The 13418-nt window shown below is 40.9% G+C and overlaps 1 protein-coding gene across 1 annotated transcript; it reads right to left on the reverse strand.

Annotated features, from left to right (window-relative positions):
* Positions 1-1216: 1216 nt before the first annotated feature.
* Positions 1217-11737, reverse strand: sap30l (sap30-like). The gene is made up of 4 exons (XM_055226657.1): positions 11032-11737; positions 8329-8451; positions 7250-7348; positions 1217-4822 (listed from the first exon to the last, which is right to left on the reverse strand). Exons 1-4 carry the CDS (start codon positions 11215-11217, stop codon positions 4694-4696), a joined length of 537 nt encoding a protein of 178 aa, XP_055082632.1. The 5' UTR covers positions 11218-11737; the 3' UTR covers positions 1217-4693.
* Between the last annotated feature and the right edge of the window lie 1681 nt (positions 11738-13418).

Consider the following 13418-nt stretch of genomic DNA (forward strand, 5'->3'; position numbering starts at 1 on the left):
TTAGTCATTAAGTAAGTCTGTAAGTCATTAAGTTAGTCATTAAGTAAGTCTGTAAGTCATTAAGTTAGTCATTAAGTAAGTCTGTAAGTCATTAAGTTAGTCATTAAGTTAGTCTGTAAGTCATTAAGTTAGTCTGTAAGTCATTAAGTTAGTCATTAAGTAAGTCTGTAAGTCATTAAGTTAGTCTGTAAGTCATTAAGTTAGTCATTAAGTAAGTCTGTAAGTCATTAAGTTAGTCATTAAGTAAGTCTGTAAGTCATTAAGTAAGTCATTAAGTAAGTCATTAAGTAAGTCATTAAGTAAGTCATTAAGTTAGTCTGTAAGTCATTAAGTTAGTCATTAAGTAAGTCTGTAAGTCATTAAGTTAGTCATTAAGTAAGTCTGTAAGTCATTAAGTTAGTCATTAAGTAAGTCTGTAAGTCATTAAGTTAGTCTGTAAGTCATTAAGTTAGTCATTAAGTTAGTCTGTAAGTCATTAAGTTAGTCTGTAAGTCATTAAGTTAGTCTGTAAGTCATTAAGTTAGTCATTAAGTAAGTCTGTAAGTCATTAAGTTAGTCTGTAAGTCATTAAGTTAGTCATTAAGTAAGTCTGTAAGTCATTAAGTTAGTCATTAAGTAAGTCTGTAAGTCATTAAGTAAGTCATTAAGTAAGTCATTAAGTAAGTCATTAAGTTAGTCTGTAAGTCATTAAGTAAGTCATTAAGTTAGTCTGTAAATAAATAAGAAATAACCCATTATGGACTGGGACGGAGCAAACATCACTGTGCCACAGGACGACAAACATCGTCCCCGGATTAAAGACGCAAACAAAAATGTGAAAACGTGCCCACGGGTCCTTTTTACTCTCACACACCTGGGATCCTGTCCTGAAGAAGTCGGACAGCAGATGGCGCTGTCGTCCTGCCTCCACCGGTTTAAATATCACCTGACGGGACACGCTGCAGTAACATCATGTGACCAGCGTGAGGAAGAGCACTAACTTAAACACAAACCAGAGTAAATACATGTCTTGAGTCTTAAGTTTAAGAGTCTTTGAGTTTCAGTTTAAGACTTTTACCTTTAAACCAGAAGATCAGAGGTTAAATTCCCAAGATATTACACCTTGGGGCTCTTGTTGGGGCAGAGTGAGAAGGTATTTGGCATTAAAAAATAAAAAATAAAACAGCGGAATAACTTGACTTGAAAGAAAGACATTGAAAGGTAAAACCAACAGGGGCTCATCTGTACAATACATTTATTAACATTACCAGGATCGATTTTTAAATACATTTTTCTAATACAACAACAAGATTATTGTGTTGTGCCTACGAGTTAATAAAGACCGGTGACACCTACAAAACACTACAAGGAAACGCAAATAAAATAAGACGAGAAATTCAAATTCAAATTCTGAAATCTATATTTGGAAAACCTCGATGTTCGTTTGAGTTCAGGGTTTGAGAATCTGAAAAAAGGGCAAGATTTTTATGGCCAAAAATGTTGAAATGTAACTTAACATAAAAGACCCACTTTAGTCAGTGCATTAATTTAAGTGAATTGCTAAAAACACGGGGTCAAAACATGATTGTTGTATTAAAAAAGATTTTGAAGCATTTAAGGAGGTCCAAATTTGAGTTTAAATAGTAAAACGATGAACAATCTCAACACGTTTTAATGGCTACACACTTTAAGTACTCAATTATAATAAATAAGGAACGCGAGCTCAGTTGGTAGAGTCCTCTGAGCCGAAGGTTGACGGTTCGAAACCCGCTCTCGACATAAAAAAACAAAACAAAACATAGCCACTGACGCTTGTGATCCACTCGTGTATGAATGTGTGAGCGGTTTCCTTGATGTCCAGAGGCTTTGAGACACTTGAACGTGGAAAAAAAGTCATTTCTAGATGTAGAAAACCAGTGGGATCTTGGACTTTGGATAGTTGTGCGTAGCTTGTCAAATGCTAATACCACTGCAAGCTAGCAACGCTGCAAAAACAACACAATTTAGTAGCAGCTTCTCACTTTCGAACTGGCTTTGAGTTTATGGAGAAATCATTTCGCTTGGGACAAACAACACTATATTCACACAAGTCAGAAAGGCATCTGTTATTATTCTAAAACCGCTCGTTTCTTTTATACTTGCGTAGAAAATATTATTGCAGTGCAAGTCTGAGCGACATGTGTAGCCATTAAAAGAGCTGGAAAGAACAGGACTCAAAAATACACAAAGACATTCACTAGATTCATTCATGAAACAAAAAAAACAAAAAAAAAACAGAAATCAAAATGTTCTACAAGAAAAACAAAAGTTAAATAAAAACAAACATTGGCTTTGCGTCAGTCAACGTCCAAAAGTATTAGCAAAAGGGCCCATTTTACGCTATCGTCTGATATTTGTCATGTTTGTTCCTCATCACAAACAAACCCGGAGCTGTGTTTTGTTTCATTCTTTCTTGCTCACACTTGGCTTTTCAGGTCTGTCCCATAAATGTTCTATTGGACTGACATCAGAGCTTTGTGACGGCCACTCCGGAAACATCGACTTTGTTATCCTTAAGCCACTTTGTCACCATTTTGGCAGTACGCTTCAAGTCATTGTCCATTTGGAAGACCCATTTGTGCCCAAGCTGCTTTAACTTCCTGGCTGATGTCTTGAGATGTTGCTTCAGTGTTTCCACATAAAGTTCTTTTCTCACGATTCCATTTAGTTTGTGAAGTGAACCAGTCCGTCCTGCAGCAAAACAAACTCCACGACATGAAGCTTCCACCCCCGTGTTTCACAGTTGGGATGGTATTCTCTCAGGCTTGTAAGCTTTTCCCTTTTCTTCTTCTAAACTTAACAATGGCCAAACACTTAAATTTTAGTTTCGTCAGACCACAGGACATGTCTCCAAACATTAAGGTCTTAGTCCCCATGTGGATTTGCAAACTGTAATCTGTCTTTTTATGTTTCTTTTGGAGTAATGTCTTCTTCCTTTCAGCTCTTGTCAGTACAGTCCTCGTTTCACTCTTACCAGCTTCAGCAGCGTCTTCACAAGGTCTTTTGCTTTTGTTCTTGGGTTGTGGCACCTTCAGGCGTCTGGAAGCTGCACCGAGGATGAACCAGACTTGTGCAACGCCTCAATCCTCTTCCTGATATCTTGGCTGATTTTCTCTTGACCTTCCCATGATGTCACACAAAGAAGCAGTGCGTTTCAGGTGTGTCTTCAAATACATCCACAGGTGTGTCTCTAATTCACTCAGACGTTGTCAATAAACCAATTAGAAGCTTCCAAAGACATGACATCATCTGGGTTTTCCAAAATTGTTTAAAGGCAGAGTCATGTTGCTGTATGTGAACTTCAGACTTAGAAGAAAGTCGTGAAAAACTGTCTAAAAAAAACACTTCTTTATTCTGGCATTGAGCAAATAAAAATTTTGTGAATCCTAATTGACCTAAAACTGGAAAAGTTTAGTCTGATTTCATGTCAGACAGTGAGAAAAAAAAATGTCTGTGTCTTTTTATATAGCGTATCTGGTTTCAACTAAGTTTTTGAGGTGTTAACAGCCTTATAACATAAAATAAATAGATAAAAGTTCACAGGAATCATTTTTGTGTAAAACAGGACCTTTAACAACTGCACAAGAGACAAGAGGTGTTTGTCTCATTATTATATTAAAGATCTTTGTGTTTACAAGAAAAGCCCAATCCTGTAGGACAAACACGTCAGATTAGGTAAATGTGTAAATCATTTTAAAATAAGATGGTCTCTTCATCCGTGCGGCAGCTATTGGGTGATTTAATTAATAAAAATGAAAAAAAAAACAACAGACAAATAGTTAAAGTCTTATCTGAGTGAATCATATGCAGTTTCTGTTTAAAAATGGGATTGTAATGTTCGAAGGTCAGAAGAATGTGTAATTTATCAAAGGTGCACTGCGCAACCTACTTGTTTCCATGGAATCGTTATCGCTTTGCCTGTAATGTCTCACAGTACGGCATTAAACTTAACCATCTCCATGAAGATAAATAAACGGCGGCACAAGGCCAAGCTACAAGTCAGAGCTCGTGATCAGAATGCATGATTTTAATGTAGTTTTCTATTAAAAATATCCGTAATCAAATGAATGAGAAGCTTAATGCCGTTCTGTGGGAAAATCCAAGCAAAGCAGTCGCCATGGAGACGAGCAGGTGGCACACACACACACACACATTACAAAGTGCACCTTTAAATGTGTTGATATTGGACGTGACAGAAGCAAAGCCAGACTCGACAAAACCAGTTCATTCGTCCTTGTTAAAAATGTCCACTCTTTTAGATCCATAAACACGTTCCCCATTTGGCACAAGGGAAAAAAGAAAAAGAAAAAAAAAAAATCACCTCCGAACTGACGCTTCGTTTGACTCTTAAGGCAGCTATACATGTAGTCGGTGCATTGCATTCAGACAGTGAGACTGTGTACACATTTACACTGGAGCAAAGAGTGGCCCGATAAAGTTCATCTGCTTTTTACACCTGTTTTTTTGGCAGAAGAAACTCCAAAAAAGAGCGGAGAGTTTGACCATAGAGACAGCATGCTAGTCAGTGTTTTATGTGTAAAAGTCTATCTCCTCAGAGGACGACGGTGACAGCTCGACTTTTGGTTTTTCAGAACAAAGCAGAGCCGTTTTTGGAGGTCTACAGACGTATTGTTTGGTTGTGGCGGGGTTTGCAGACGGAGGGAGGCGGGGCCGGTCAGTCCAGGGCTTTGGTGCCGTCTGCTTTCTGGTCCAGTCGGCTCTTGCTGCTCTTCACCATGTAGATGAAGTAGGTCAGCGTCTCCTTCTCGTTCACGGGGATGTTTCTGAAGTGACGACTGACCGTCTAAACAGGGGGAAACTGTGTTACTACACATGACATTTACAAATCAACTCTCAACCAGTTTGGATGGAAACTATTTAAAAGAAAGATGCATTAATCCAGACTTTTCTGCTACTTTTTTACCACAAACATATAAGAAAGCTGTGTCGTCATGTTTTGTGCAGCTATCTCTTTGTATTAAAGTGTTAATATAAAGCCTTGTGTGTATTTTTTAAGCAGCAGATCAACCAAAAAAAAAACATCGCCCTCTGCTGGAGATTTAGGGCCGACAGCCGATACTAAGTCACACATGTCAGACTCAGGCCCTTGGGACAAATTTGGCCCTAGATATAATTATATTTGGGCCACATCATATCACATATGTATTAGACCTGGCCCACCGCGGCAGTACAGTGCATGCACCTCTAATACTACAAATCCCAGAATTCTTTGCAAATGTTTGTTCCGGCCCCCACCACTTCTGTTGACGCTCATCAGCATCTGCTCCCCGTCGACTCTCTCAAATTCAATCCACCTCTTCTGAAAAACATGTAGATGTTGTTGAAATTTTTCAGTAACGATTTAGTTTGGCCCACGACTTAGTCACAGTTTTAAATTCTCAGAAGGCCAAAATTAGAGTTTGACACCCGTGGTCTAAGTCCAAATATCAGTGCTACAGAACAGAAACTGACATGGTCCACGTCTAAAACTGGCCCTGGAATCAAAATCAGTAAAATTCAAATCATGACAGTGTGATCATTTTCTCTTTCCATCAAACTCTCCTCATGTTCCCACAGAGCGTTCAGCACGCCCACCGAGACACAACTATCAGAAAGACTATAGAAAGCCCAGCAGAGGATGTTCCACCTGCTGCGGCTGAGGAAACTCAAGCTGCCGGTCCAGATGATAGTGCAGTTTTACACTTCCATCACTGAGTCCATCCTCACCTCCTCCATCACTGTGTGGTTCACTGGGGCCAGGGACAGACAGAGACTGCAGCGCTTTGTGTCTCTGCTGAGAAGGTGATTGGCTGCTCCTTCCATCGCTACAGGACCTGTACGTCTCCAGGACTCGGGGGCGAGCAGGCCGTATAGCAGCTGACACTTCTCACCCTGGACATGGACTATTTGAGCCACTTCCCTCTGGCAGGAGGCTACGGTCCATTGGGACCAGAACCTCTCGCCATAAGAACAGTTTCTTCCCCTCTGCTGTTTGTCTCATGAACACGTTATAATATCTGCACTATACTGGACACTTTATAACACCGGTCACTTTAATAAGCCACTTTGCACTGTTGTTCTGATGCTGCTGTTGTACATATTTTCTCCCTAGTAAGTATTTCATTTGGTTTTTTAAGCATATCTTTTTAACTTTGTGCATGCCCTTATTTGTATTTGTATTTATTCAGTGTGTTTATGTTGCACTTTTTCACCGAATCAAGTTCCTAGTTTGTGAACTGTGTTCACAGACTATGGCAATAAAAGTCTTCTGATTCTGATTCTATCAGAGCCCTGGTTATAGGACGCCCTCTAGTGGCAGCAGCACTAACAGCACAAACAGCAGATAAACACTTCTTAAATACTGCAAAAACACTAACATCCTTCATCCTTAATAAAGTGTTAGGTGTTTTCCTATGAACTCTCCCGTCTCCTGCCTCTTCGTGTCTTTAGCTGTGTTTTTAACTCTCTTAAATCTTGTGTTTGCTCAGGTTAAACACGGCGCTCAGTGGAGAGTGAAGAGGCGACAGTAAACAGCTCATTTAGAAAGTGCTGAGGTAGGACAGAGCGGAGGAGACGATACGGGAAAAACACCTGTTTGCAACACGAAGGTTTGATTTATGAAAGCTGCGACGTTTAGAAGTGAACAAGGCTTCGCTAGAAAAATGTTAACGGTTTTGTTAAGAACGTAGATGCGTATGAACTCTGCTGTGAATCTTGTTGTGTTTTATGAGACCAGTCAAAAGTTTGGACACACCCTCTCATTCAATGTTTTTTTTTTACATTCTATATATAAAAACAGAAAACATGAGTGATATTTAACCCTCTACAGCTCAAATCTTACCATGGAACAGGAAAAATCTCTCATTCTGTGTTTTTTTTCTTTATTTTTAGTACTTTCTGCATTTTAGATACACACAGAAGACATGAAATAAATCAAGCAGGATGTATAGAATTATGTAGTAAAGAAAAAAGTGAAATAACTCTACTACTAAATATTTTTTTGACACCCAAACAGTGGCTACTTTACTTTTTTTTTTTCATATTTTACATTCAAATCCTCAGAGATGTGCACCTTATTTCATCGTTTCATAATTCCACGCATCTTACTTCACATATCCGATGTCTTCCGTGTGCATCTATGTTTATTTTAAAATGTAAACAGAGGAATTATCCAAACTTTTGCCCGGTAGTGTAAGTATCAGTGTGAGTTGAGGTCTGAACGGCGCTGTACCTCTGCGAGCTGGGCCTTGTTAAGTCCTGGTCTGGTTTGCAGTTTGTAGTGTCTCTTGTAACGTCTCAGTGTGTTCACCTGCAGCTGGAACAGATCCACCTAAACACAGAGACAGACAGTTACAGTCCCCGTCTAGATGAGTGTCTGTGGTGACTTTGCTGGGGTCACAGAAAAAAACAAAGTCACTGCACAGTTTTGTTTAAGGTGGAATAAAACCCCTTAAACGACCCCAGTGTGAACATGAGCACAGTCAAAGTACTGGATTTTCTGGACTGTAAATCACATCCGAGTAAAAGTCGCACCCCCGGCCAAACTATGACAAAAGTGCGACTTAATGTCCAGAAAATACGGTATGTTATCGTTAATTAAATATACTTATAAAAGGCTACAAAAGAGTTGATGAAAAACCACAGCTTGTTGCCGCCACATTCTAAACATGAAGGGGGAATGGGCTTGAAGTGGTTCCTTCGAGCTCTGGTTTCAATTCACTTTCTTCTGAAAAATCTTCGCTCCTCTCTCTGTACCTGCTGCTGTCAGACTCGTCATTTTTTGGTCTTAAATGTTCATATTAACCCGCTCTACATGATCCTGGGGTTTTAATTTCGCTATTTTGTCTCTAAATTAAGATCTGAACATTAAAAACAGACCAATCCAGTGCCTATTTTCCCCGAGGTCGCTCCTGCTAGTCTGAGGAACAGGTTGATTGACAGCAACATTGCTAAGCGCCCGCCCCCTGTCAAACCAGCGGTGCGAGCACAGCCTGATTGACTCTTTGGTTTCGCTTTTGATTTTCCAAATACGGGACCCTGGTATGGGACTTCTTTATACAGTTAACATGTAAAAAGCAGTGTAATCCTCCAAACTACGGCGTGAAAGTGATATTTCAGATTTTCTTCCTTGCAGACAGAGCATAGACTGAAGATTGTAGACGACTGTTTCACTGTTGATTTTCTAACTTTCTGTTTCTTTAAATCAATTCTCATGTTCAGCCTTAAGAGGCGACAGAGGCAGTTGGGATTTTGGGCTTTGCAAAAATAAACTGAATTGAATTGAAGTTTGTCTGAATGGTGTTGCTGTACCTCGGGAACCTCCACGTCATGGTCCGGTGACTCTCCTCCGTCGTCGCTCGTCTTCCTCTTTCTCTTGTTGCGAACGCTTTGGATGAAATTCTTGTGGAAATCACAGATGTACAGATGACGTACCTGAAAAGACAAATATAAATTCATATTAAAATTAGCTTAACTAACCTTTAGCTGGTAGTAACATCATAGAAAGGTGTGAACGTCGCCTTGTCTAGCTCAGATTTTAAACTTTAAAAGGTCCTATGTTTCACAAAATGGATTCTTATAGCCATGATCTAATGTTGTTTCCTCTGCAAAAACAGACCTGGAGTTGTGTTTTGTTTCATTCACACATGTTTGAGTCACACTTTATTATTAGTCTGTTACATCTCCAAAGCTCAAAATGCTCTGCTCCACCTTGTGATGTCATAGAGTGGTAGTTTACAAGTTAACATCTACTTTTATCTTTAGTTCAGTAGATTTGATCCTAGTGAAGGTGTGTGGAGTTTAAAAACACAGTGGAGCACTTCCTGTATCACCACATGATGACATCACAAGGTGGAACGGAGTGTTTTCAGTTTGAAAGAAGAACTCAGCCTAAATCTACAGGGTTTGTGTGTTAAACATGTGGGAATGAAACAAAACACAACAACTCCAGGTCTGTTTGTGATGAGGAAACGACATGAAAACAGATCAGAAAACAGTGTAATATGGGCCTTTAACAAACTGCTGTAAATTTGCATTGGACTGTTTTATGTTTTGACTATCAGCTATTTCCAATAAACCAAACCTAAGAAATAGGGTCGACTATTTTGATTTTAAATGTCCAAATAACTTTTCTTTTACATTTTGCCATGTCAGATCAATGGAGAGGCAATCACAATCACAATAACAATGTATTAAAAAGCTATGTCTGACCAGTCCACACCCCTGAATTTAATAAACGATAGATAAGTTTAATGACATACTAAGCAAAATCATCTCCAAAGAAACAAACAAGCACCAGAGTCAGGACTAAACCAGGACTAAACCGGGACTGAACCAGGACTGAACCAGGACTGAACCAGGACTGAACCAGGACTGAACCAGGACTGAACCAGGACTGAACCAGGACTGAACCAGGACTGAACCAGGACTAAACCAGGACTGAACCAGGACTGAACCAGGACTAAACCAGGACTAAACCAGGACTAAACCAGGACTAAACAGGACTAAACCAGGACTAAACCAGGACTAAACCAGGACTAATGAATACCTCTGTGCATCACTTATTCCACACAAACTTGCTTTCCCAGTTGTATCGTATTATCTGTGATTGTTCTGTGATGTCAATAATCAGTAGTACAACTTGTCACGGCCTGTAAACAGCTGAAACTCCTACCTCGTCCTACCACTAGAGTTGGTAAATACTACAGATAGTTTTGATTAACTGTTGTGTAATATTTGGAATGACATCAGTGGCAGTGCCTTTAGTGTAGTTCACTGACACGTTTGGCAAAATTTAAATGATTGTAACTACAACAAGTTAGTGCCAAATGAACCATCTCACGCTCTGAGAACTTCAGGGACCGGCCTCCTGCTGGTCCCAGAGTCAGGACTAAAAACAGGACTACACCGGGCCTAAACCCGGGACTAAAACAGGTCTAAACTAGGTCTAAACATGAAGTAAACCAGGACTAAACCAAGACTAAACCAAGACTAAACCAAGACTAAACCAGGACTAAACCAGGACTAAACCAGGGCTAAACCAGGACTAAACCAGGACTAAACCAGGACTAAACCAGGTCTAAACCAGGACTAAACCAGGACTGAACCAGGACTGAACCAGGACTGAACCAGGACTAAACCAGGACTAAACCAGGACTAAACCAGGGCTAAACCAGGGCTAAACCAGGGCTAAACCAGGGCTAAACCAGGGCTAAACCAGGACTAAACCAGGACTAAACCAGGACTAAACCAGGTCTAAACCAGGACTAAACCAGGACTGAACCAGGACTGAACCAGGGCTGAACCAGGACTAAACCAGGACTAAACCAGGACTAAACCAGGACTAAACCAGGACTAAACCAGGGCTAAACCAGGACTAAACCAGGTCTAAATTAGGACTAAACATGAAGTAAACCAGGACTAAACCAGGACTAAACCAGGACTAAACCAGGGCTAAACCAGGGCTAAACCAGGACTAAACCAGGACTAAACCAGGACTAAACCAGGTCTAAATTAGGACTAAACATGAAGTAAACCAGGACTGAATCAGGACTAAACCAGGACTTTTCTGCAGCTAAAACCTGGAACATTCTTCCTAAAGCTGTGAAACAAGTCTCGACTTTGACAATGTTTAAATCCAGACTCAAACTGTTCTGTTTATCTCTGAATATGACTGAAAGGGGTTTATTCTGCACTTTTCTGCTTCAATGTTAATTTCATGACAATTATTTCCAATTATTACGCTTTGATTTGCTGTGCTGTGACTTTAATGTCTTTCCTACTCTATAAAACACTTTATTTACTTATTGTGCTGTCCAGATAAACCTGTCCTTGCCTTAAATCACCAGTGCGGTCACAGATGAGCAGTTTGTCTTGGTCCCTCCCATTGACAGAAAGCCATTTTGACGTGTCCAAAAACGACACAAACCCCGAACAAAACAAACCAAACAAACCCCCAAACTTCTCCAACTCCACAGGACAACACTCAAACCAAAGCTAACCCCGTTTACTCACACTTTTATCGATGTCCAGCTTAAGTTTCTTCTGGGATATGCTCTTCTGGATCCTCTTGCTGAAGGAGGCGTTTCCAGCGGATCGGCCGCATCTCTCCCCGTCCTCGATCAGGCAGCAGCTCTGGCCATAAAACGGTGGAGCCGGGGGACCATCGTGGCTGTCCTCCTCCGTGCTAAACCCGTTCATGTCCTCTTCACTTCTGCCAGAGCCCCCAAACAAAGCTGGAAACACGCGGTAAACACGGACAGGAGCCTCACTGCTTCACGCGGCGCAGCTTTTGTCAAACAAGCAGTGACAGGAGAGGAAGCTAACGCGGCTAACTCACGATTAAAACAACTCCTGCGCTCGATAACCGCTGAGTTGAGTCGTTTCCAGGCTCGTTCGTGGCTCTGGGGAACGTTCCTGTCCCGTTGAAAGTCCCAGTCCAGTCGATCGCCTTGACAACCAATGCTAGGCTAGCTTAAATGCTAACAGTACCGCAATGTTGCTCGAAAACGGCTCCGCAAAGCAACAAATCCGAAAGCAGAAACGTCGCAAAGTGCTCGTTTTGCAAGAAGGAAACGCGGATTTAAACTTGACAGCTGAATAACTAACTGTAACCGCTCCAACAGCCCACGCAAAGCACTAGTTTGTGTCACTACCGCGGTATTCTTTCAGAACAGTGCGTACAATGAACAAGGCTTGTCTCCAAACCGGAAGGAAGCGCGAATCCTCGAACCTGATTGGTGGATTTTTCCCAAAGGCGGGCGCACGGGCTGAACGCGGCGCTGTGATTGGCTGAGCGCGTTGCCTGTTTGGTGGCGGCCGCTTCCTGGTCACGCTTCGTCATATGTTTTCCACTATGAACAAGAGTGAATGGCGTTTTTTAAAAAGCCTTTTTCGCGTGTAAAGCAGCGGGTAAACAAAAATAAGTTGTGTTAGCCAAACGCACGACACACTCCAGCTGGATTTATGATGTTTTAATGTAGTTAGACGCAGCAAAGTGTAGAAACATGGTGGATTAACTAGTTTGAACCGTTTCCTCCATGTAACACTGTTTTTAACTCCAGTCCCAATGTTAAAAATTCTGTCCTGCACCTAAAGTCACTCCAACACACATAAACATTACAATACTTTACATAACACAGCTAAATAACTTATTCATGCAGCCTATTGCTCTTAAAGTGTTGTGTCTTAGTAGTGCACAAGTCTTACAGTTTAAATAAAAAGTCACACGTTTTGAGTTATTACAGATGTGTAATTGGAGCATTCCTTCCACGTTTTCCTTTGTTATTGTGTATTACATAACTGTTGTTGCATTGTGACTGTTCTGTAATGCATTTTTTTGGACGCAAGATGGAGCCAAAGACAAATGAACTGAATGATTTTACGCTGCTGGAGCATAATTCAATTTCATTTGCTGATTTGTTTTACTTTTTCTGTTAAGTAGTTTGATAAAGGTGCAAATTAACACCTGCAGTCCTATTCCAAATGTTTCCAAATCAGTTTCCCAAACTACTGATACAAATAAGTCTGCGTGTCTCCAAAGAAATGTTATATTTAATTTAATTCATGTTTAGTCAGGACTCAGTTTGGTCAATTTTTAAACCAGACAAGGACAGTGACAATACAAAGAGTGAACATTTATGAGACAACCACACCAATGTCTCCACATCTTACTGACTAATAGTGGATTGCACTGAATCTTATGTTTGTGAGTGACATTATTATTTCATTTTCTGACTTATTAAGCGGCCAAAATAACTGCAATAAAGTTCTTATGCAGCAAAGTGTTCACGGGCTTTACATTATCAGACTTGAACAGTATGAGCCTGACCAACAACATCCTGCATTGTCTATAAACATCATCATCATCTGACTTGTTCACAGTGATGATCAGCAGGGCCGGTCCCAGCTTTTCAGGGGGCCCTAAGCTGAATGTGTCTCTGGGGCCCCTCCTGGTTCAGCTGTTGGTGATTCACATTTGACACATTCTGACTCTGCTCTCATCACTTTGACCAGTTGTATTTGTGTTTATCTGAACAACATCAGGCTGAAAACAGGGGGGGGGGGGGGGGGGGGGGGGTCCTTCTTTGGCAGGCAGAACTGACATCTCTTCCTCTTACTTGCCCCAGCTGGGGCAGCGTCTGTGGCAGCTGGATCCTCAGGTTGATCAGGAGTTCCTTCACTCTGTGTAGCTTTGACAACTGTGTGTGCAGTGTGCTCAGAAGTACTACATTCTTATTTTTCTTTGGGATGTAGGAAACTAGGGTGGTGGTGGGCGTGAAGGCAAACTTTGATGAGAAGACCTCTCTGTCCTTTGTTGCAAGCAGTGCAGGTGGGAGCTCAGGCTTGTTCTTTCGACCTGTGCCAACCATGGTGATCTTCCTCTTCAGGAGCTGCTGTCC

Source organism: Periophthalmus magnuspinnatus, chromosome 14, assembly GCF_009829125.3.
Source record: "Periophthalmus magnuspinnatus isolate fPerMag1 chromosome 14, fPerMag1.2.pri, whole genome shotgun sequence".
NCBI classification, from domain to species: Eukaryota; Metazoa; Chordata; class Actinopteri; order Gobiiformes; family Gobiidae; genus Periophthalmus; species Periophthalmus magnuspinnatus.